This window comes from Motacilla alba, chromosome 2 (genome assembly GCF_015832195.1).
Source record: "Motacilla alba alba isolate MOTALB_02 chromosome 2, Motacilla_alba_V1.0_pri, whole genome shotgun sequence".
NCBI classification, from domain to species: domain Eukaryota; kingdom Metazoa; phylum Chordata; class Aves; order Passeriformes; family Motacillidae; genus Motacilla; species Motacilla alba.
Genome location: NC_052017.1, coordinates 131,659,912 through 131,685,394, shown reverse-complemented (window position 1 = coordinate 131,685,394; position 25,483 = coordinate 131,659,912). Strand labels below are relative to the sequence as shown.

General features: G+C 43.1%; 1 protein-coding gene across 3 annotated transcripts in view; it reads right to left on the bottom strand.

Moving 5' to 3' along the window:
* BAALC (BAALC binder of MAP3K1 and KLF4) overlaps positions 1 to 12,626 on the bottom strand; it is a 30,623-nt gene extending 17,997 nt beyond the window's left edge. For 2 of the 3 annotated variants that reach the window (XM_038129551.1, XM_038129552.1), the window contains exon 1: positions 12,278 to 12,626. In XM_038129551.1, coding sequence (XP_037985479.1) covers positions 12,278 to 12,443 — 166 coding nt within the window. In that variant the 5' untranslated portion in view covers positions 12,444 to 12,626. The remainder of the gene's footprint in view (positions 1 to 12,277) is intronic. The other variant, XM_038129550.1, reaches the window with a different exon arrangement.
* Positions 12,627 to 25,483: the final 12,857 nt, after the last annotated feature.

The window sequence follows — 25,483 nt, the reverse complement described above, 5'->3', positions numbered from 1 at the left end:
ATTTCAAGTGAGCTCATCCTAAAGTACCAACAAACTCTCAAGCTGCAAACCTTGATATCAGTTGCATGGCCTAAGTTCACAAGTACATGCTAAATCTTTGCGTATTGGTGTATTTCAATTTCAAATTGGGATATAGAATCACAGCATAACTATCTTGTAAACAAATTTAACAGTGTTGCAACTATGTCTGTGAAATAAAGGTGAATATAAAATTTATATTTATTCCCAATAAGGAAAGCATTTTACACTCTTTAACAAATGTGTGATCATTTCAAAGCTCCAGAAAAAGAGTCCTTTATGGACCTTCTATTTATGGCAAATAGAATCCAGAAGATGAATTAAAGGGAATTGGTCTGACCATCGGGGGAAGATACAAAAGGTAAACTTGAGAGAATTGTAATCGTGGTGCTAGGCAAGGACTTAATGCCAGAAAGACAACAGAGTTTAATGCATGAAGGTATAAATTTTGGTAACTGGAGCAACACAGAAGAAACAAATTTTCACTATATTTTGGAATAAGCATCAGCAACATTTTGGAAGACCTTGACAGCTGACTACACCTTTTGCCTGGGAAAATGACACAGAATGGATTAAGCAGCTAACCAGCGCCACATGATGTGCCAGAAACAGATCACTCCCTCCTCCAAACTGAAAACCTAACACACAAATAGCAAAGCTCTGAAGTGCTTTTCATGGTACTGGATTTTAGAAGGACAGAGAGTGGGGGTATTTGCTTTTCCACATGCAAATACACAGGCTGTGTTTCAGTACAGCCTGCGAAAAATACACGTTAAAAATGATACACTCCATGCACAATACCTAATATCATGGGTCCAAATTATGGCAAATCAGCCTGCTTTCCCAAAGTGCTGGCTTTTGGCTCAGTTCCTTCTAAACCTGTCCTTAAAATGCCAAGAAAGAAGCTTTCCATACAGGAGAGTGCTGTGTGAGATGGAAAACAAGCAGCAGGCTGCTGGCCCTCTCTCAGTCACCCTTCGCACAGCAGCACCCACCCTGTTCTGAGCAGTGCCTTACAGCTGAAGGTGTTCACGTGCTCTTTCCCTCCCTCTCCTTTACCTGGGCTTTCCTTCTCCTTTGGGATGTGGTAATAAAACATCTCTCATTATGATCTAGACTAATTTCCAACATAGACATGGAAAGCATTTTATTAGTCCTATTACTTAGCTAATCACACGTGGAGTTTTAATATGAGCAAAATGCATCGTTTCCCTTAATCACACTGAGAAGCAGCAAAAATATTTAGGCAGACTAAATATAAATCCTCATGAAAAGCATTTAAAGGTACATGAAACGTGAGCTGAAATGACTCCTCACTTTTGCTTACCAAGGTTCAACAGCTGGAATTGAAGTTAAATGTTCCAAGTAGTACATTGCACATTTATTTTTTTTAAATAGTGATTGACTACTGGGATAATTTACAAAGGCTTAGGCAAAATGTCAACCACTGGAAAGCTGTAAATTCAGTCTCAATGTCCCAAAGGTATGTTCCTTGTGGGAATTAACTCAGGAAACTCCAGTGGGCTGTATGGCCTGGTGGCATTCCCAGCCTTACAGGTTGAATATACAGAAGGATACTGCTGACTTAACCAGGGTAACCATGATCATAAAGTGCTTTGGCTTTAAGGTATCAGTATGCATGTGAAAAAGCCATCACTCACATTTATGTTCACTCTAAAATGAAGGCAGTAGCTACATGAAAACTTTATGCCATCAGCCATCAACCATCTTCTAGATAAATCCATTGCATTTTTCCATCTTTTCCACGCACAGTGTAAACATTTAGAAAGCACTCAGGCATCAGCCTTGTGCTAATGTCAGATATTAATGCTTTTAGTACTGCCAGTGCTTGAAACAATTTTGATGGCCCACATTGGAAATGCTAGCATTTTACAAAAATGAAAATTGCAACGTGAGGACAATATCCAGACAAAATGTACAGAGACAGAAACACAACTATATACACTGTTTGGAAACTGGTAAAAAAACCCACAATAAAAATATTTCAGTCAGTCAATAAAGAATGGGCTGGTTATTTTTCCCTTCAGCAGCCAGCATGAATCTGGACCAGCTAGCCTAAATCTTCCATCTACCAGGAGGAGATGGAGCCAGGAGGAGGCTCAACATTGCTTCGATTTAATCAGCTGCCTAAAATGTGAGGCTCAGTTAAGCAAACAAGAATGCAGAGGGGCTCAGTGAACTCAGGAAAAACTTAAAATGTGAAGTCCTGGCTCACAGCCTCCAGCTGCTCATGTTAATTGGTAAAACACCACTCCTTCATCTACCTTTTTGACTTTTAACCTGTATTTTTCCTAAACAGAACAGAAGAGGCATTGTGGCAGTCTAGGGAAGCAGGCTGGTGGTTTATTTTCTAATGTATCCATCAGAAGATAAAATTGCCTTGTTGCATTATTTCTTCGTGCACAGCAAAGGACCAAAGCACTTGTTTCATGTGAGACAGCTGCTGAAAAATGTACCCACTCACCACACAGCCAGAGAGATGTGGTCCTGTACTCCAGAAAAGAGGGGTGCTGGGTGCAGGTCAGAGGGAAAGCCTTACAATAAACTGCTGACTTTGATCATTCTGTTCCTGAGTCTTAAATATTACAGATTCAATTTAAGATAAAACCCAACTTTCAATCCCAGATTTCTTTTAACTGCAATCTGTTTTAAACTGCAGGAACATCTGAGGGAAAAAAATTTGGAACTAGCAATATGATTTTTGTTCCTATGAAGAGATATATTTCTAGAACTGATTACAGTTAAAGAAAAGAGTCACTTCAATGCTGTACTACTGCCATATGTGCTTTATGTGGAATTTTTGGAAATTTTAATCAATAAACAACAAGGTAAACTGCACTCTTAACTGTGTTTCCTGTATGCAACATATTGCTCTTCTGCTTTGAGGTTGGCAGGAATCTTTGCTTTAAGCTAATTACATTTTTAATTGTTTGCTGTGAATTCTACATTCCTAAACTGGAAAATGCAGAATTAGAACTGGCTGGAATGTGTAAATACATTCCTAAGGAAAAGTAAAATGATTTTTTAAATTTCCTGAATAGAGATATAAAGGCTGGGATGGGGCAAAAACTGCTATTTCCACAAAAAGAGTAATTTTGCAGAGCAATTTCCCTGTCAGAATTTTGCAGGCAGGATCTGCCAGCAATAAAACCACAACTCAGGTTTCCTGCTCAAACCCTTTCAGGCACTCTCCCTCTCTCACCATCCTTCCTCCCCAACACCTGCTGCAGAGACAGTGTAAAACGTCTTCCTTTAGTTAATGACAGACCTCTGGCTCTCAATAACTAGGAATATTTTTGCCTTTGAAGATTTCAGTGCTGCAAAAAAGAGTTTTTTTTTCACAGGGAAGTAATTTGGAGAGGTGGTTCCGGTTCATCTTCCTGCAAATGATGTCTGTTGATGCTCAACAGCCTTTCTGTTTTCTGGTACTGTGACAGCAGGGAAAGCCTTTCATGTAATTCAAGTGCTCCTGTATGTGACATTTTCAGTAAATTTACTTTATCAGTGGGTAAATTATTGTGGGGTAAACTGGGTGATCAATCCTAGCAGGTCTGTTTTAGACTGTAGGGAGGGTTTATCAAGACTATTGGCCATTAACTAAATGGACGCTAATCAAAGCCTGAGGTTTTGTGGAAAGATTATCACAGTTTTGGTTGGCTGGTGTTACCACTTTTGCAGTGTTTTGAGAAAATCACAGAAGTAGACAGTGTCGGAATCCAGAACATCCCTCTGGGTGCCCTGGATGGCCAGAGCCGCTGGCAGGGGGCTCTGAGACCCTGGCATGCAACCAAAGACACACGTGGGGTTTTCATCTTAGCCCATGGAGCAAATTACCAACTCTGTATGAAGAATTACAAGCCACACACACAAGTTAGGTATTGTATTAGAAGTAGTCACGAAGTGAAAGGAAGGATTTTTGAGTGCTGTACAGGGGGGTTTTAAGCCTTGTACGCAGGGGTCCAAGTTTTGTACATGGGGGTCAGAGGTTCTAAGATGGAGGGATTTGGGTGTGCCCTGTGCTCCTTCTTTCTCCTTCCTAGCCTCCATGTCTTTGGTGATGTTGGCACTCACAGATTGGTTAAGAGTAGAAAGTCACCATTCAATATAGATAGTAGGCATTGGGGGAAAAGTATAAACATGTAGTACGTAATGTATGATATAAAAGATGGCACCAGCCCCCTGGGAGGGCAGTGTGCCTTTGTCTGAGCTGCTGAATGGGCCACAGCAGTCCAGGGAGAAGAATCTTTTAGATAACCAACAATAAACTACCTTGAGAACAGAGAACAGAGGACTACTGAGTCTTTCTTTGAAGGCACGGGTTGAGGAGAGACTTTTCCATCTTTTGGGGTCACCCCAATCTGGGGCTGGAAACCCCACAGACAGTGCAATGAAGAGGCTGCTGGGGAAGGAAGAAGCATGGAGAACCCTGTCCAGCCCCTGCCCTCCCTTCCTGTCACAGGGCTGGGAGGTGGCTGCTCCCACCTGAGACATGAGGACCAGTCAGGAGGCTTCATGCAGTATCAGAATCACCTACTCTCAAACAAGACCGTAGTTTTCCCAGCAATCGGGTCTGATACATCTCACAGAATAGCAAGCTGAAGGGTCATAATAGAAGAACAATTCTCATCTCTCAATTACCTTTGACACTTTTACTTAAGTTCTGCTATCTATGGATGCATCCTTTATTTTATGGCAGTGGATATTTATTAAAAAAACAATTAATTGAAAAATACTTCCAGAGGTGGTGGGGTAGATTGCTTAGCATGATCTGATGGGCCAAATAAATATAGGTGCCATTTTTTAACTGAAATGTGAAATTAAACCATTATTGCATTATCAAATGACAGCAAAGGTGAAAATGTATGGAATGAAAGAATTAACAGCTAGGGTTGGGCTGAAAAATATGGTCATTACAAAAGGTTGTATTTATTATCTGAGTCTGATTTTTTCCAATAATTCCAGTGCTCTCTTGTGGAGCAATAAACAGTGGTTTAGGCCAATACTGCAATCCTTGATCAGCTTCTATGCCGGGCAAACCCCAAGTATATGCTGTACTGTAAAAGAAAATCCAAACAAAGGTTGTAGTGTAGTGGTAATTTTCTTGCCAGAGAAGAGCAGAGGGAGAATATGAGAGAGGAACAACCCTGCAAACACCAAGGTCAGCAGAGAAGGAGGGGAAGGAGGTGCTCCAGGCACTGGAGCTGAGATTCCTCTGCAGCCCTTGGTGAAGCAGCTGTGCCCCTGCAGCCTGTTGAGCTCCAAAGGGATGCAGAGATCCACCCACACCTGTGGATGAGACCCACGCTGGAGCAGGTGGATGCCTGGAGGAGGCTGTGACCCTGTGGAAGAGCCAGTGGAGAGAGGGCCCTGCCCCCAGGCTGGAGCAGCCTGTCCTTGGAGGACTGCACCCCTGGAAGAGTGACCCACTCTGCAGCAGTTGTGGGAGGACTGTTTGCCTGTGGGAAGGAGTCACACTGCAGCTGTTCCCAGAGAGCTGTTGCTCGTGAGATGGACTCACACTGGGGAAGTTCATGGAGAACTGTCTCCTGTGAGAGAGATCCCATGGCGCAGCAGGGGAAGGACTCCTCTCCCTGAGCAGCAGGAGAATCATTGGGTGATGAACTGACCATAACCTCCATTCCCTGCTTCCTTGAGCCACTGGGGGACGAGGTAGAGCTGGGAAGGAGGGCTCATTTTACTTCTCTCTATCCTGCTCTGATTTTGTTAGTGCAGTGAATTCACTTCATATTGCTAAGTTGAGCCTATTTTGCCAGTGACGGTATCTAACAAGTGATCTCTCTCCCAGTCCTTATCTCAACCCATGAACCTTTATTCAATTTTCTCTCCTCTGTCCAGCTATGGAGGGGAGTGAGTGAGTGCTCTGGTTGGTGCCTGACATCTGACCCAGGTCATCCCACAACAGTGTGTTGAATGGCAAATGGCAAAGGCACTGCTCTCACGTATTCTCACTCCTCTCTCCAGCTGCTCTTCTGCAGGTTCTTCCCCCCTTTACTTCTTAAATATGTTATCCCAGAGGTGTCACCACTATTGCTGATGAGCTAAGCCTTGGCCAGTGGTGGGTCCATCTCGGAGCTGCCTGGCTCCTTGGGATGTGGGGAAAGCTTCAAGCAGCTTCTCACGGAAACCAGCCCTGTACCCTGCTCCCCACTACAAAACATTGCCACGCAAACACAATACATTATTATCCCCAAGGTCTGGACTAACATGGAAAGGGAATTGCTGCAATATGTCTACAGTCCAGAAGAGCTGCATTTATTCACTTTTACTGAAATTCTGAACTGTAATAAGGCTATCTACTGAAAATATCACATCAGAATCACTGTTAGAGTTGTTTATTAAACATACCGGATTTTGAAACAGCCCATTAATAAAAGAACATAAGGGCATAAGAGCACAAAGAGATCCTGATATACCTACGTAATGCACTGATCCATCTTTACCTCTTGACCTAAAACAGACGGTTTATTAAATATTTCTCTGCAGCCCAATTCTCGAAAAACACTCTGCTGCGCCGGGTTCTTAATTTACAACCTGGTGCTTGTTTATTTCTGTCTGTTAAGCTCTTGACTTTGGGTGCACCTGGCGAAGGAGGGAGCGGCTTTAGGCAGCGCGGTGCGAGCCGGCAGCAGCCGCTGTTGTCTCGGCAACCGGAGCTCGCACAGCCCGGCCCTCGGCGGCGGCCGCTCGCAGCCCTCCGCCGCACACGATGCAAAACTGACTGTCCGAAACTTCCCCGCCAAAGGTTTCCTCTGAAACGCCGCGTTTGGCATCCTGAGGCTTGACCGAAGCCTAGCTGCAAATGAGGAGCCTGGACCGTCAAAGGTCCCGGAGCTGTCGGCGACCGGGAAGCGGCGGAGCGGCAGCATGAGCCAGGCATTTGGCCCCAGAGAGCCGGGCAAGAATCACTCATCAACACACAAGCATATTAGGGCAATTATGCGAGATAAACTGTTAGCCAGCCAGATTGCTGATTCTCTCTATTTATTTTACAAAGGACTCGATTGCCCTCCCATTTCATAGCTATTTTGCAAATGTCTTCGCTGATGCTAAATTGCAGGTTTCATTCCTGGCAGACCACTTACTGCAGTTATGTTAGCTGATGGTGTGGGCAAGTTTTCCTTCTCAGTACATCAGGTGAGTCTGTGTGAAATATGGATAATGTTTTCTTTAATATGCTTCAGGTTGAAAAAAAAGACTTCACTAAGGAAAAAATGTAAAGTTCAAAGAATAAAAAGCAATTTTTTTTAGCTGATACTGTGGGTGACATCATGATAAAAAAATCAACAAATAATTTAATAGCTGAGGAACAAGTCAGCTCTGAGGCAATCAGTATTCAGCTTTTCCATTCTGAGACAAGAGAATTATTTTTTACTTGGTTGCTACATCATTTAAAATTAGTTTATTTTATTTGCATTTCAATAACAATCCCTATTAGAGACTGGGGTCTTACTTTGCTGGTTGCTGTGGGGAAACAGTAAGGAGAGATCCTGTCTTAAGGCACTTGCAGCCCATGCGGTAAATGGATTGTAAAGTCTCTCTGACCACAAGACAATGAGCCACATCCACTCTGAGGTGCTTTCAGGTATAATAAAGAAAAAATAATTAAATGCAGCAGCTAATCTCATCAGTGAAAATAGAAAGCAGTAGAAATAAGATAGCTTAAACCTGCTTTAAAACAAACAAAATTAATTTTTGTTGGTTTATATTGAATGTGTTTATAGAGTACATGTATGGTTCTGGTTTCTGGCAGTAAATTGTACATCTTAAATTTCTAGGATATACATATACATATACATATACATATACATATACATATACATATACATATACATATACATATACATTTCAGCAAGTTATCCCAATATAACATAGCAGGCTGTGCAAGCGTGTTCCAAAATACTCGACAGTTTTTGTGTGCTTTTTGTGAATTCAATCTTTTCCCCGTGGTTTGCGTGCAACCCATGGTGACTGCCCTGGGGACTCATCTGTACCCACAGATTATTGCTTCCTCCGAAAGTCATTACTTTGCTAACAGTTCCACTTAGCTGAATCAGACCCTCTAAAGAGAAAGCAATTTGTGCAAAGAGTTGCAAGGATCAAGTAACGGTTACTAAGCAGAAATGCAGTCTATTATTTCCCCCAGCCATAGCCTACGCAGTAGCTCAGTCCTGTGAAAAGTTCTTTGCTCACATAGCAATGGATGTTCTTCCAAGAAATTGCTTTATTGTAGGGGCTCATTGTGATTCTTTCCTTTTTTTCTCCCTCACAGAAGCCACTCATCCTATGAACAGTACGTGCACTTATTTTCCAGAAAACGCCTTTCAATTCCAGCACCTGCAGTGCTTCATGAAGTTATTGCTTTTCTATCCCTCTTCATCCATACCTGGTTGCCCTGTTCCTCATTGCCAGAGCCTCAGCAGTGAACTGCAACACTATCGAGTTACATAATATACATTACTGTATAAGTTACAACCACCTATATTTGTCTCTGTTGGTGACTTCTCATCACTTGAGTTACTTCTGAGTGACTTAGGTTCATCCTAGATGAACCTAAGATCATCTCTCTTATTTTAGGTTTGTTACAGCGACTAATACTGGTCTCTATGTCTTCCTGTAAAAATTAGGGAGATTACAATACACTTTATAAAAATGGATGTAAAAAATCAAGCAGGGAAATTAACAAATTGTCTAAGAAGGGATCAACTGAAATTGGAAAAATAGAAAAGCAAATTTAAAAAATTTAAAAATTCAATACTTTCCTATTAATTTAATAATATTTAAACTTTCAAAATGCTTTGGTAAAGGTACAAACATTTGGCTACAGAAATACATATAGTTCCAATGAGAGCAGGCACAGAAAGCTGAATGTACTGGCTGAAAAAAGAGAAGCATATGATGAAATTTGTGGTGGTATGAAATTACTAAGATTAATGTATGGTAGTTACTAACCCTTTCCTCACTGATACACACTCTGATTCTGTATACACAGCATTCTTTCATCCCTGAGTGATTTACTCCTCTTTACATTTTGATGTCCAATTCTGCTGTTTTTTCTACAACTGAGACATGTCGGCAATCACAGCCACCTCTTACTGCTTTTGTCTTTTCCCAAAAAATAATTTTTTTCCCAAAATATTTCTTTCATCCTATCTCTATGTCTCTCTCTTCGCAGAATTTCACTGATTTATTCCAAGTGAAAAATGACAAAGAAGACCTTTATCCTCTTTCCCCAACCTCATTTGGCTCGTGCCCCCTTCCCTGGCTGCCTCCTCCCTTTCTGTGTCCCAGTTACAGCTCCTTCCTACCTTGCCTTGTGCCAGTGTCATCTCTCATTTCCTCATTTCTCCCATCCTGCTCTTGTCCCCTCCCTTACCTTTCCTTTTTGTCTCTCACTCTAAGGCAATTTTCAGTTCTCACATTAAAGTCATGTATTCCTCTTCATGTCTTAAACCCATGTTTGACCTCATTTGCCACTGCAATTGCTCCTTCCTCTCCCTTTCATCTGTAAATTCACTTAAAGTACTGTTATAGCCCCTGGAGAACCTCTCCTTATCCCTATTCCTTCCCTACGTCAAACCTTACCCTACGACAGCTCTCCCTGAAGTACTTTATGACTTTTGAGGCACTAATTGGGAGCAGTGTGTGTTCCTCAGGCTCCTTAAACTGCTGCCACCACAGCTCTGTTGAAGAGTGAATCTTGCCCTAACTGAAGTCCTACTCATCGTTTTTTTGCTTCTACTCTGTCCTTTCCTCATCATCTTCCTTCTAATTTCTTCTGCAAGGCTGTCTTGTAAAGCTTCTCATGCCCTCATCAGTCTCTATTGGTCTCGAGAGTTGTACTCTTCTCCTTATCTCTGGTATTCTCATCTCTGAACACAAAGTCAATTACCACATGTTTCTAGGAAGAATACTTGTTGCCATGTTTCTCCTCATGGAGAAAAGCAAGGTACAGCTTTTCCCAGGAATATAGCTAGGACTCACGTTCTCTGAACAGCAGAGAAAGAAAAACACAGTTCCTATCACTTGCTGTGCCTGTGTTGTGCCAAAGTAGAATGGAATGTAGATTGTTTACCCAAAAGTGAGGATGTTTTGTTCCCTGGCCCTCTCAGGGCCAAGAGTGTGTCTGGGTCGGACTGTCTGCTGACAGTCACGAGCAGTCAACTGAGAGTCGTAGAAGAACGAGGATGAGTGCAGTTGTGAACATGTAAGTGCATGGCAAATTCAATTGTCAATTTATAGAATAAAGTACTTCATCAACCTTCTGATAAAATAGAGTCCTCATCATCATTTTTCTCTCCCCTCGTCCGGGGTTGCCATGATTTTTGCAATAAATACTTACTGATCCACCTCTTTATTGCCTCTTGTTCAGAGTCAGATCTTGGACTGTCTAGCTTCTGTTCATGATTAAGCACCAACTTAAAGTAAACATGGCTAAGATAATGGTAAGTGCGGGTAAAAGCTAACACTCTGTTTAACTTTCACAGCTGGAGAAAACACTGTTACCTATAATTTGAACTTACTGCTCAGCATCATCTTGAGCCTCTTTAAATTCCTTATCTAATATTCTTTAATATGATATTTCATAGACCCATTCACCTTCAAATTCTCCTGGTTTCCCATGTGACTACTACAGAGTCTTTCTTGAGCCCTCAGGAGTACAACATAGACCCTTTGTGACTTCTCCCTCCCTACCATATTTTGGTCAGCAGAGAGTTGGGGTCTCCCTATTCCAGCTGGCCTGTGATGCCCACCTTTGTGAATTTTCACTCCTGCACTTTCATAATTTCTTCCTGGTGTTTTGTTGCTTTCTACAAAAGTCTGTAAAGCTACTTATCTGAACCTGCCTATAGGCATTTACTGCTTTACATGGAAATAGTAATTATTCTGGGCAGCAACCATTTGTACAATATCCAGCACAATGAATTTCTGGACTTAAGCTGAGATTTCTAGGTACTGCTGCAATACACAATAATTCTTAAACCAATTTAAACTGCACATCAGATCAGAGCTCCTCAATCCCTTTCCCATATCTGTCACTTTTGTAACACCAGGTGTACAACTGGGGATGTAGCATACTGACAAGAACAGGGAAATTCAAATTTGCGGGTCTGCTGTTGTCCAACCCACCCTCTGATCAACTTTCTGTGTATCAGAAGACATCAGAGATGGTGTGGAAGAAAGCTGCCTCTTCCCTAATTTAAATTTATTTCCTAAGTTACTTGTCTTGCAAAAGAAAAATCCACGTATTCCACAGCAAGAGCCTCAAGGACCGAGTTCTCTTCCCTTCTGATAACATTGTACCGCAGCTGACAGCGTCTGCACGCTCTCGCTGGTAGCCGAGCACCGCCTGAGAGGGTCTCTAGAGCCCGAGCCGGCTGCGGCAGCGCAGAGCCCGGGGCGCGGCGGGGCCGCTCCTGGCGCTGCCCGGGGCCGGGGCCGCTCTCGGGGCTGCCCGGGCAGGGCAGAGCTCCGGGCGCTCCGAGCCCCGCGGCTCCCGAGCAGGCTTGGGAGCCCGCATTTCTTGGCTGGGGGGCTGGAGTGGCGGAGTACTGTGCTTCTCCCAGCGGGAACACGGGTACACCCCCCCTCCATGCATACACGCCGTGTGTGTGTACGTGTATATACAGCGGGCGTCGCTGCACACGCGGCGTGTGTCGGGGCACACACAGGATGTCTAGGTGCACACAGGATCTGTAGGTGCACACACAGGATGTGTCGGTGCACACAGGATCTGTAGGTGCACACACAGGATGTGTCGGTGCACACAGGATCTGTAGGTGCACACACAGGATGTGTCGGTGCACACAGGATCTGTAGGTGCACACACAGGATGTGTCGGTGCACACAGGATCTGCAGGTGCACGCACAGGATGTGTCGGTGCACACACAGCGTGTGTCGGTGCACACACAGGATGTGTCGGTGCACACACAGGATCTGTAGGTGCACGCACAGGATGTGTCGGTGCACACACAGGATGTGTAGGTGCCCACACGCGGTGTGTCGGTGCACACACAGGATGTGTAGGTGCACGCAGAGGATCTGCAGGTGCACACACAGGATGTGTCGGTGCACACACAGCGTGTGTCGGTGCACACACAGCGTGTGTCGGTGCACACACAGGATCTGTAGGTGCACACACAGGATGTGTCGGTGCACACACACGGTGTCGCCGCCGTTGCCCTCCCCGCGGTGCCCGCTCGCGTCTCCCGCACTCACCGGGGCGCGGGCCGCCCTGCTCCCGGCCGGGGCCCTCGGCGCTGCCGCCCTCCTGCGGCGGGCTCTCGGAGTCCGTGTTGGTCAGCCAGGTGGACTCGGTCTCCCGCGTCCAGCTCTCGTAGTAGCGGGGCTCGATAGCGTCGGCCCGGCTGCCCCCGCAGCCCATGGCGACGCCCCGCTCACAGCCGCCGCCGCCGCCGCCGCCCGGGCACCATCGCCCCGCCGGGCACGGCCGCCCCGCCGGCCCCGCTCACGCCCTCAGCCCCATCCCCGCTCGTCCAGCTCTCCCCGGCTCCGCTCTTCCTTCTCCTCTTCTCCCCGGCTTTATTATCTCCGCTGCCCGCACCCCACCCCGACTCCTGGCTGTCCCCTCCCCTTCTCCTCCCGCAACCCTCCCTCCCGCTTCTCTCCCATCCCGCCGCCTCCCGGCTCGTCCCCGATCTTTCCCCACCCGCGGGTGTCTCCCATGAGCGGCGGCGCTGCCTCTGCCCTGCCGAGCCGCTCCGGCTGCCCGCGGCCGGGGGCGGACACGCCGCGGGCGGGCAGCAGCTCTCTCCTCCCCGGGTTAAGGTCTGGATAGAAAGGATCTACACGTACATGCCAGCGTGCCACAGCTAGCACCGCACAGCAGCCCCCCGGCCTGGCCCCGCACCCAGCTCGTGTGCCCTGACTGGGTCTTGTGCTCCCTTCCACTGAGCCATCCGTCCCTTCCCTGTTTCAGCCCTTAGAGCCTTGCTCCCACTTTGGTGTTGCCGTTTGCTGCTGTATAATTTGGGAACTGAAGGTGCAATACTGAGCGCTGAACTCCAGAGATACTTCCTCTCTTTCCTCTTGAATACTCACTTTGGGAAACAGCCAAGAACGTGAGACTCCTGCAAAACAGATTATAATTTAAACTGATGCTCGGGTAATCTAAGTGACAGACAGGGATTCTGCGCTGGGTCGTATTGATGGTGGTTGCAGTTTGCATCACAAGAGCTGCTTCGCAAGGTCCCTGCAGGGCTGGAACCAGCCCCATGAACACTAGACACTGTGGGGTCATATCCTGAGGAGGAGACTTTTATCCCAGGTAAAGGTTTCTCTCCTGGAGCAGCAGGAATGGCTCTTTCCCTTATAAGAACTTACAGAGCAATACAGAAGTCATGTCCTGCACTGCTCGCCATTACCCAGCATGGCTGTCAGCTATAAAGGATTCGTCCTCTGAAATCCAAAATCAAGCTGTCCAGCGTTATGGGAGCTGCAAGTAGAACACAAAGTCTCTGGAGTAAAAGCTCTGGTCCCTAAGGCTGGCTCAAGATCTTTACCAGGATCCCATAGGCCTTAGCTTTGAATCCCAGGCAGTAGGTCCCGTGTTCTTGTTCTGAAGGGATTCAGGTCAGACGCTGCTGAACAAACTGCCAAATCACCCATTGTGCTTCCCAAAACAGATGAGCACTGATGCAGCTTCCCAGACAAACACTGACTCCCAGCAATCTTACTTTCTGACTGAGGTCTGCTGAGATCCCTTACCCACGTGGGCTGCTGGCAGCTCTTGTCCCTGTAGTTGTGCTAGGCTGACTGGAGCAGTGATCTGAGCTACTTTTTCATCGCTGTGGTAATGTTTTGGTAGATTGAAAATACTTTTTTTAAATAAAAATCATAAAAAAGAGATTATATTTCAATCAAACTGCTCCCCAGTGAACAGTGCCCAGGACAATGGGATATGGTGGTGTCTGAAGCCAAAAAAGAAGCCTAACACACATCCTAACTCCCTTCCCAGGAGTTGTGTGTGCCCTAGGTGAGCGTAGGGCAGGCCCAGGAAAAGCTGCCAGACATCCCTCAGTCTCCTAATGAAAACATGACCAACACATCAGTGTCTCACACTGTAACTGTGCAAAATTTCCTAGACCAGGAGCTCTAAATGAAGAACACAGTCCTTGGGGGAGCATTTGTATTTTGTTTCATTTTAACTTAAAAGTTTAAGGGCCTCTGGCAGGTTGCTCCCTGCTAGCATGTGTGCTCTCACATCACTTTGATTTCAGTTCTAGCTCTATTTGCAGGAACTTTGTCTTCTGACGCTTATTTTTCCTAGCAGTTTTCAAACCCTTGAAAAACCAATGGCAAGAGAGCAACAAAAGGCTTCTCTTTACCTCCTATTATTACTACCACCACTAGAGAGGAATCAGACCATAAATGTGAACTGGGGTCTTAAACCATTATATTGAACCATTTTCATTCTCCTTGCACTAGTATTTCACATCACCTTTCAAATTTCCACTTTTGGTGGAACATTGAGAAAATTACTGCAGAAAAATAATAATGTAACTATTACAGATTTCATGTCTAAACTTCTGCTGTCATTTTGATTTTGAATTTAAAAACATGCTTTCAAATAAGATTTTTTTTGTATGACTAAAATAAAATGTTTGTTAGCTCTAGTAAGTAAATGATTTTGTTTTATTTTCATCAGCTCCTAGTGGAACTGAGAACTAGTTTTTGAAACTGGGATTTTTTTCCATAGCTAAAGGAAGGTTCATTCTTTAGTGTGTTTAAAATAAATTTAAGAGACTAGGAGGAAAAAAAAAGACATTTGCATTGTTTCATTAAAAGTGCCAAATACAACTGTGGGTACCCTTTTATCATAACTCATTCTGAATTACTGAAAATTACTCCTCACTGCCAAGTGTGCAGGGCACAACACTGATGGATCTGCAGCATTCTGACTCCCTCCTGAGCTGAAGAGCAAACTCTGAGGTACTGAGGCACACAGCCATGGTGTAGAGGGCGTGTGCTGTAGCTATAGAACAGCCCATGGCAGGGAAGTGCCTGTTGGCTGGCATGAAACAGAGATGGCATCTCTAATACAGCGAGGAAACAGTACAAGGGTATGTATTCAATAATATGAGTTTTGTACTGAGAATTGTATTGGGAAAGTGGGCAGACAAGGAAATCTGCCTCCAGAAACAGAAAATACCCAGGATCGGTTGAATCCTTGGCCTGATTCCATCTCTTCCAGTAGGGTAATAATATGGGAACTACTCAACTACTCACTACCCCCGTGAAGCTCGGTGGAGATCAAGTGATGCAAGGCAGGAAAAGGTTGATGGCAATGTGCAAGTGAAGAATTAAAATCTGCAGAACACTTAAAGGGAAAAACTTTACAATTTGTTTTTCTTCCGTTACTTCAGCACCTGAGGTGGTGTAGCCTAGCAGGAGAGGGATTAAAAATGCAATTTTTGGATCAAGTGTAATTTGTCATGCTGCTACCTTCACGCTGGGAGATGATTAAGGCATTAAAATCTGACCTCTCTTCATTAACTGCTAAAAACAGGGTGGTCCCCCACAGATCTTATTAGAGGAGCTTGGACTGTGTTGTAGCTGCTCTGGTTTTGTGCTGTCTGGTGCACACTGCAGCGATGCTTTTCCTCCTCATGCTGTCAGTGATGTCTGCTCTGTGTATGCTGGTTTCAAAATATGCTACTTGAAATAATGAGAATAGGAAGTAAAAGGACAGGGTGGGCAGGGGATGAACAAAGGAAGGGGATTTCAGGAAATTTACATTTGCATTTACCTCTAAAATAGGTTTAAAATAATGAAAAGAAACTCTTACTCATAAAATCCATGCGTAATTGTTGTAGGACCCATTATTAATTTTCCTTTTGCTGATACTGGGTCAGTTAATTCTTTTGCATCCAAATAACCATTTCAGTGTTAGGTGCAGAAGAAGCAACAGGAGATTTAGGAGATGTCCTGCCTCTCTTCATTTTTTGCGTGGCATCTCTGCTTGTTTTATTGGATGGTGTTAAATCTGGTTTCAAACCCCAGCTTTTCTCGCAAATCTGCTCTCTTCACCCCAGAAAGTAGACAGCAGATCAGTTTACTGACCTACCCAGGATCCCTGTGGTTCAAGAACATTATTAGAGGGGGGAGAAGAATTTGAATTTAAAACTTTTTCTTTCTAGTAATGTATTCTGTGTATCTGAGGAGAAATAGAATTATTTAGCTGTGTTATACCCATTTGACATCATCACTCCAAGCTTGCAATAAGCTTGGAAGCCAGATTGCCTCTGCAGCTTTCACACTGTTTATATGAGTAAATGATCAAGCATTCCTCTTTACTGCTGTGAACACTCAAAAAATATCATTTGCTTGCCTTGATTTCTCAAATAATTGTCTTCAAAAGTTTTTAAATTTATACCATATAATTTCCACATTGCTCTGCATTAATCATGCATTTCTTTCAACAAGGAAATAGTAGCATTCTTTAATTTGATTCGGCCATTCAAACAAGGAAAGTTTTCAGTTTAGTATTCCCAGCTTCCTGGACATGTGTGGGTGATACTCAATATTAGCTACATGTGAAGGTTTGGTAAGATATCTCCAAACAGCTCATAAATAGAGAGAAGTAAATTAACTCATTCTTCCTCTGCATGTTTGAAAATGACTCTGAAACAGAACCTCAAATTCCAATTTCACAGAGTCAGAGAGCAAGGCCTTGAATTCCCCCATCTGAAACTTTCAGTTTAGTTTCAAAATAATAATTTAACAGATTCTTATTTCTGAATAACTGTAGCCTGGCAGCACAGAAGATTCCTGTGATGGAGTACTACCAAGGAAATTTTGTGGTCATTTCTTTTCAGCTTTCTCAGCCTTTAAACTACGTCTGGACTTCCATGCTGACCTGAACTTGTCAGGGTCCTGTCTCCTTCCCTTGTGAATAGTGAATGTTTCCCAGTGAACAAACTGTAAGCTTTGCATAAGTGGGAAGTTTAGGATCAGTATAATCATATTCACTTCCCCAGCAAGTAGTGAAAAACCAATACATGGCAGGCGTCACAGTGCCCTCACTGCATGGCATCTCACTGATACCTTATGAAAACTGGGGCAGATGTGCATGTTTGTACAAGGTGCATCATACCTTTTCTGTGTGCTGTGTGAACACAAATCTTCAAAGTCAGTATGTGAAAGACAAAACCTTAGGTTTGCCTCATCTAACTTCTGACACATTGGAAGTTCAAACGTTCCAAAGTTGCTTGAGGATATTTTCATTTGTGAATTGAGCAGCAGTGCCCTTTACTGCTCTTGGAGTGCAAAGTTACCCCATTTGCAGTCAAGGGTAGCAAGTAGATTGAAACCACTGCACAGAAGCAGAGACTGGCTGATGGTGGATCCTGGGTTTTCAGGAAAGTGGATGCTCAGGGGATAGCACACTTGCTAATGGCTAGTTGTATTTGTCCTCATGGAAAATAGCTCCTATTTTCCTGTGAGTTCAAACAATTCAAAGGGATCAAAAGAACAGGAGGTAGGAAAAAGGTCATAATAGGGAAGCTGCTCATTGTCCTAAACTGTCATTCCCTTCACCAAACTGTTTGGAGGGTGCAATGACCACCCATGGAAACACATCCTACAAAGTACTGCTAGACTGTGACAGCCCAGCTGAGATGTCTTTCTTAAGGAAGGTCCAAGGTCTTCCTCCAGTCCCTTTGGGTGTCCCAGGCTTGTTCAAATAAACAGGTAGCTAGTGAAATAAAATTATTTCTGGGAAAAAACAATTGTCATCTGTGCACCAGGCCTCATTTGAGAGTGTTTAAGTATCTGTTGATTAAGGCTCCTGAATAAAGGACATCAAGTGTAATATCCAGCAAGGATGTTAAGCGTAAGTAAGAAAGGATAATGCAGAGAGAAGCCCAAAGTACCGGGGTGGTGCTCCCCAGCAGAAAGAGCCATTGAGCTTGTCCCTAAAAGGGAGCAAATCAGTCACTGCTGCCTTGCAGAAGCCAACATGGGCACCAACCATGATGTCCCTGGAAAACTCAGACTGCAAACAGAGCTGTAGCACGGAGCAGTGATGGATTTATTCTCATTTACCCAAGTGTCTGCAGAGCTCCTCCACATAAAATCTGTTTGCCTTGTACTCTGTTCCAAGATGACACTTTGTTCCTAATTAAGAAGGTAAATCATAAAACCTAGTTATGAAAGCAGTATTTTATGTAACTAAGTATCATACTGGGTAAACATTTAGCACTTCAGCTGTTCCTGGCAGAACGAGCCTGAAATTTTATGGCCCTAATACCTGAGTCTTAATTAAAATATCTTTGACTTTTTCCTTTAGATGCATTCTTCTCTCTGTATTACGAAATTAAGCCGGTACTGCCACATTTTAATTGTTTACAGGTAATTCATTTGTTTTGAAGTAGACTAGATGCTCTATCAGCCTAATGCAACAGTGCAGGAAAATCTAAATGCAATTAAAAAGGAAATAGTCAGACACTCCATTAGTTGTGTTCTACATTAGGAAAGTTCTGTAATTTGAGGAATTTCTAGTTCTACATATACAGGGCCTATTCAGTCAACTATAAACCTGACAAACACAAATTTTTCTGTCTTCTTTTCCTAGGCTTTTTTCTGTTCCCTACAATGCCAGGAGGACAGGGAAAAGGAGATGGAAACTGGCAGGACTTAATTACATTTGTGTTATCAGTGTGTAAGAGTCCAATTAAGAGCAATCATGCTGAATTTTAAACCATATTTTGTCACCTAAAAAATAAAATGTTCAGAAAAAGGAGAAAAAAACCCACCTCTATTCAATAAGTACTTGTGATTTTTTCTAAGCTTCAGCACAACTTTTTGTACATGTGTCTTCCTTTGGGCTCCTGTGATTCTGCTTATTTGAAAGTGCCCCTGAAAATTTACCTCAGTACGATTATTCTGAATTCAGCCTCACTCTTTATAAATGTTAACTCCGAAAGATCCTGTCCTGCTCTTCACATCTGTCCTCTTTTATTCTGAATTCAGCCTCACTCTTTATAAATGTTAATTCCGAAAGATCCTGTCCTGCTCTTCACATCTGTCCTCTTTTATTCTGCCTAAACACTGTGGAGCCTAGAGCAGCATCTTCCTAAGGTTCTTCCAAAGTTTTGACTCCTGGGTTGGATGTGATCAGTCCAGGGGAAACCAGAATAGGTGTGCACCTCCTATGCCCACTCCCAATACCTTTTAGCACTGAGATGTGAAATGCAACTGTAAATATTTTGAGGTTTCCCCCCTTTCAGGTTGGTACACAGCATATGACTCACTGGCTGCTGCACAGAGCCTGTGTTTGCTGTTGCAGAAAGCAGATGATACTGTTATTATGCAAAATCACTTCCACCCACCCTGGTGACTCACCAGCACGTCACCAAACAGGATTTACATCAGTTTCAAAATATATCTCCATTACCATTCCCATCTCAGCAGATTACTTATTTCTTCCTTCCACTCCTCTGAATGACGACAACGCGGCTGCGTTTTCCTCTCGGAAGCAGAGCAGGGCTGGAGGCTGCTCCTGCCTGGTTGAGCTCAGTTTGACAGAAGGTTTCACTTACAGATGGAGCAGAAATGCTGGCAAGGGCTGCCTCTCCGTCGAATGACCAAGCCCTTTTCCTATGATGGAGGTTTCCCTCTTGAGCTAAGATTTTTCTTGCTCTCTTAAGATCAGTTCCATTAATTTGTATCTCAAAGAATTGATTCATCTGTGAATTAGTGTAAGGTAGCACTGATCTCAGCTTGCTGTGATGTGACAGTCTGTAAATGGTGTCTGAAAATGGTGACAACTCAAAGGCTGCTTGACTTAAACAGATTCATTTGCCTCAGTCTAAAATTTTTAACACTTTTTAACTCCATAGTCAAACAAACTGCAGTGGGAAGTCTGTTGATTTGGGAAAGGAAAACAAAGATATTCCTCTTTTAGAAATGTTATTTATTCTCCTGTGGTAAGACACTACCTCAGTCCTGTGGAAGCACCTGGTGATGATAGTAAATAACTAAATGCATTCTTATTTATTTGAGGAAATCTATTAAATTATTAATTTCATGGTTCTCTGCTCTGGCAAGTTTTGTGTCTCAACATGAGTAGATAACATTTAAGTGTCATTGAATATTTGGGCTTAAATTTAATTGAGATTGGATGGATTTGCAAACCTGAACATATTCAGAAATTTGGAAGTTTAGCTCTCTCTCTCATTTACAAACCTGCAAAAACGGAATATTCCAGCCCTTGTTTGCTGACAAAATAAATAAACACATTGTATGGGATAACATGCTAGTACACCAACTAGGACATATGTATAAAAGCAAAGAGGTCTGTCAGGAATATCTATCCTGAGGAGTATCCCAGCCGCTTTTGAGGAGGCATAGGCTCATTCAGGCACAGAACATTCTCTGAATTTTTGATTCACCCAGCCGCTCTTTTCAGAAGGAGCTGCTCTGTGGACCAAAACACTGCTGGAAGGTATCATCTCTTTGTCCATTAGGTCTATCCATGACATCCTTTCAGTGCCCAGGTGTTCATTCAGCTTCACTCTGCCCCTGCTGTGTGCTGTGGCTGCATCGTGCTACACCTGTGCAAGCAGAGCAGCCTGAGTCAGCTGGCCTCAGAGGAGACCAGCAGCTGAGAGGGCACCGAGTGTTTGCTCTTTGCACACCTGATGGTTGAGACCGAGCCACGAGCCTGAAGCTGCTGTGTCTGACCACAGCAGGATCACTGATACAATGCCAGTGCACTCAATGCTTGGCTGGGCTCACATTTGGCAGCACCTTTGTTTCATGTTCTGTGTGTGATGCACCATAAAGATAGGGAAAAACCCCACAAATTTAAATAGCCTCAAGAAAGGTTAAAAGCAACAGAAAAAAAAAAACCAACCAAAAAAACCCCAAACAAAAACAAAAACAAAAAACAAACAAAAAACAAACAAAAAAACCAACAAAAAAAAAAGCTACGAATGCAGCTTAGCAAAACAGTGAATTGTGAGAGCTCCAGGTAAGAACTGCAGCTTGAGGAGGTTGGAGGCATCACAGGGTGGAAATGAAGTCCTTGGGATTCAGTATGAGATGAAGACATGTAACCCCATCTATGGCCCACTACAGTGCTTCTGTAAAGCAGCTGATCCACTTCCAGAGGTTATTGTGAAATTCACACCTATCTTCTGAAACTTGAATTTCATTGCTGTGGAGGAACCACTTGTTGTGGGTTTGTTGGTTTTTTTTAGTTGTTGTTTGTTAGTGGGTTTTGGTGTTTTTTATGGAGAGAGTTTTTGTGGGTTTGACTTTTGGGCTTTTTGGTTTTGGTTTTTTTTTGGGTGTTTTTTTTTTTTTTAATTTTAATTAGGAAATAGTTCAAGAGGAACAATGTATCCATAGAGTTATTTTAAACAAAAATGGATTTTGTATTGTTATTCTCATTTGACTATTCCATTTCTTGGGGTCAGCTGCATGAGAGCCAACAAGAGATACAAAGGCCTGAATTAGGAGCCTGAACTGTCATCCAGCAAAGCAGAACAACAGGAAAATTATAGGTTTGATTTAGCATTTTTAGTGCAATTCAAGTCTGACAGAAACAAGTGACAAGAGATCATTAACTGAAATGGAGATGGCATTAACCTGCTCATTTTAGCTCCAAGTTTTGAAGCTTTGAAGTCTGAAGTGCTTGAATGAAAAATGTACTTTTTTATTACAACAACTTTTTTCACAGAAACAAAAGAGAATCCCTATCTGTCTTAAGTAATACCTTTTAATAAGGCCAGCTGAAATATTTAATAACTCTAAACCTGATTTTTAAGAATTAGAAGTGGGTTTTTTTAAAAGAATATAAAGTTATTTTTACCTAATTATTGTATTAATGTGTTTTCCATTAGGAAATACACAAAAATAATTTTAAACCACTACTTTACAGCACTAACCACAGTAATTTTTAGAAAAATACCAAGATGCAGGTACCATAATCCATTCTGGTATCAGCTGGGCTAATTCTTCCTAAATAGTTCAATTATCAATTTTCCACTGAGTTTAGTCCCACTGAAAAACACTGAGTATTAGGTTTGAAACTGTTATTTTCAGTACTAATGACTGTCACAGCAGTCACAGTGCTAAACACGGTGGCTGTAAATGCCTACTTAGCATCTACAAAAAAGACACCCAGGCCCATGAGGTGTGTTGGTGTTTCAAGATGGCTTTAGTGCTGTCCCCTCAGAGACACAACTCCAAAAGATTTGGTTCTTTCATCCATCTTCATTCATCTACAGTGCCATTGGAACACCTCAAATCTTCAGAGGAGGAAAAAGTCCTTTGCAAAAGAGTCAGGCCAAAGCTCCCTTCGCCAAAGCTGGGCAAAGCTGTTTTTCTAAGCCACAGCAATTCCACAAGGTGACAATCCCAGGTCAAGACCAGAGGGAAACTGGATTAAAATCACCTCTAGCTGGTAACAAAGATGTTTGTAGATATGTACTTACAAGCATTTTTCAAAATTCTTATGAAAATTTAGCCACTACAGGCGAGTCACACACTTTTAGAAACTAACTGTTTTGGACAGTTTAAGTGAAGAATTCTTATTACATCAGTTTGGTATTTGGGAAGAAACTTGTTATTTCTGTTTCATTCTGATGAAATAAAATTGATGTAAGCTTTATTCTTCAAAGTTATGTACCTCAGTTAAAAATATCATTGATTTACTATCTAGCACAAAATTGTTCATCATTATTAATTTCAGATTTTGCTGCCACCAGGAATTAAAATCGGCTGTTTTACAGTTTCTCTGTAAGTGCAGACACAGGGACCCTTACAACACTGCTGACACAATAGTTTCACTGGTGTAGAGCCAGGATCCAACAGCACAGCAATGGTGTCAGAACTGATCCTTTTCAGATGGGGAAATACACTCAGCAAGTGCTGCAATGGCCCGTTAAGGCAGACCCTGCCACTTCACACCAGGCTGTGTGCAGGTAACAGCCGTGGCAGAGTAACAGCATCCCACTGGTTCACAGATTACTCATCATGGCCTGAAAAAGTACATTTAAATTTGTCCTTACAGGGTCTCTAAAGGTGCTGAGCATTTCTAAGCCATCTGAGTGTCCAGGGTATCAGGCTAGCAAAGCCTCCCTGGTGCCACAGTGGCACTGACACCTCTCCCAGAAGCAGTACAGGCCTCTCACCTGGGGATGAACTCTCTCTGGCTGCACCTGCTGTGTATTTACTCTTGCATTCATCTAAGCTCATGATGTTTGTTTTCTTGTTTTTTTTCTGACACCTATTTAACTTTGAATTAAGTTGAAAGAACACTGACATAGGTAACTCTGATCCACCATTTCACAAGGGGTAAGTGGAATTTTTATGGATAGTTTGACTCCAATAGCTGGTGAAAACAGTGTCTTTTCATCTTGATTACTTGCTGTACCACTAGTAGCTGAAAATCCATATGTAATTTAGTATTTCCAGACCCTTAATCAGTGCAGCATAATGAGCAGATTGGCCAAATAATCAGCCTGTCCTTTGCTTCACAATACTTTGGGGCATTGGTGATGGCTGCAGCATGATGGCTTCAAGTCACACGCTCCAGAGCCCGGTCCAGGTTGGATAAGCCCTTATGAGCAGGTTGCAAGTCTCTTGTAACAACACAGTCAACAAATAAATTGTGAAATGTAACCAATTCTGAAACAGTGTTGTCCAAGAAAACAGTTTTAGTAATGACTACAAGCTTTCACAAGGGTGAATGTGGCAAGGTAAGCTGTTCTTTAGCTATGGGAGATAAAGACAAAAATGCATCTGAATTTAGGGCAACTAAGTGGGAACTGCAGGTACTAAACTGGTTTTCTGAGAAAACCTGGCTGTTGAGAAGAGAGGAAAAATATCACTTAGCAACATGAAAACACTCAAAAGTGCAGCCTCTGGTAGTGTGGCAGTGTATAAATACAAGAGGAACAAGGAAAGGGAGGCATAGAAGAGTATTAACAAGTGGGGAAAAGGGGAAAATGGGAAAGTTGTAGTTGCAGGAGGACAGAGAACTAAGAGATTCAGTAAGGAACATGCAAGGACCTGTGGCAGAGTATGTAACCAAGGTGATGTGACAGAGCAGAACAGGACTGGGAAGCTAGCAGGGCTGAGGCCCTGCTCCTGGCTGCTCTGCTGTGGGAAAGCAGGGCCTTACCACTTGTGAGATTGTCCCATGTAAGCCACAGTGACACTTGCAGCTGCTTTCTTCATTGTGTTTACAGGTGAAGTTTGGTAGAAAACAGCTTTTCTGTTTTCTTTTACCCAAAGGAGGTAACCAGGACATGGGAAAACAGGTGGGGTTCAGCTGGACCAGCTGGCAGATCTGCTTTGGACTGATGCTGTTGCTCACACCAGGCAGAGAATGGCAAAACAAACAGGTGCAAGATAAAGTAACTGTGTCATGATTGCCACATGTCCCCAGAGACCAGGAATTCCTCCTGAAGAGTTTAAAAGGGAAAGGCCAGGCTCTACTAGAAGTTATCAAAGTCCTCACATTTTGAGTATTTGATTAAAAAAATCTAAGTTTGTTGTGGAAATGAAACTTAGTAGCTCAGGAACTACAGGAATATTTTCAAACATCAAAAAATTCACAAATCTATTTTAAAAGAAGATTAAAAGGCCTGCATTAAAGTTCTACAGCCTTCAGCTCCAGGATCTCTTCTGTTGCCATGGGTGCAGAGCAGGGTTGAACATTGCAAAAAGAGATGGTACAGAAGGTTGGAAGCTGAAGACTTTTGCTTTGATGGAAAATACATGTGATCCCTCAAATTCCTTCATTTAATATTTGGTAAAATAAACAGTACTAGTAAACAGTGCAGTCAAAGAATCTACTTTTAAAATATTGACATCTCATAATGTACCTTAAATTAGACATATACCATTTTAAGTAGCAATTCTGAGACCACCAGAATTCTCTTCCACCATTGGGACATACCAACTGCTTCAGGCTCTTCAGAGAGAAGCTGGATATGTGCTTGGCACCACATGAATCTTTAGGGAGTATGGGGAAGCAAACCATAGTAATTATGGACAATATTAAAAACTTCCTTGGTACTATGAGACCACGAGAACATTCAAAGACCGAACATTTCAGTTCAAATGCAAATCATTCAGCAGAGGCTTCGTGAGAGCTTTACCCTGTTACTTGAGAGCAGCTCGAGGTTGCTCTCTAGAGGTGATAAATACAGATTTCACTTCTGCAGATGATGCAACCAAAGCATTTCGTCAAGAACATGTGACAGCAAGCACCCAGACAGAGTTAGACAGGAGAGGTCCTCGATGAGCCTACAGAGGACAAAAGCTAAACCCATTCCATTATCAGAAAAGTGATAGTGAGGCCAAAACCAAGCGATCAGTCCTACAATGGTGTGCACACACACTGCTCTCTGTGACTCTTTAGCATGACAGTGTTGTCATCTGCTCAAA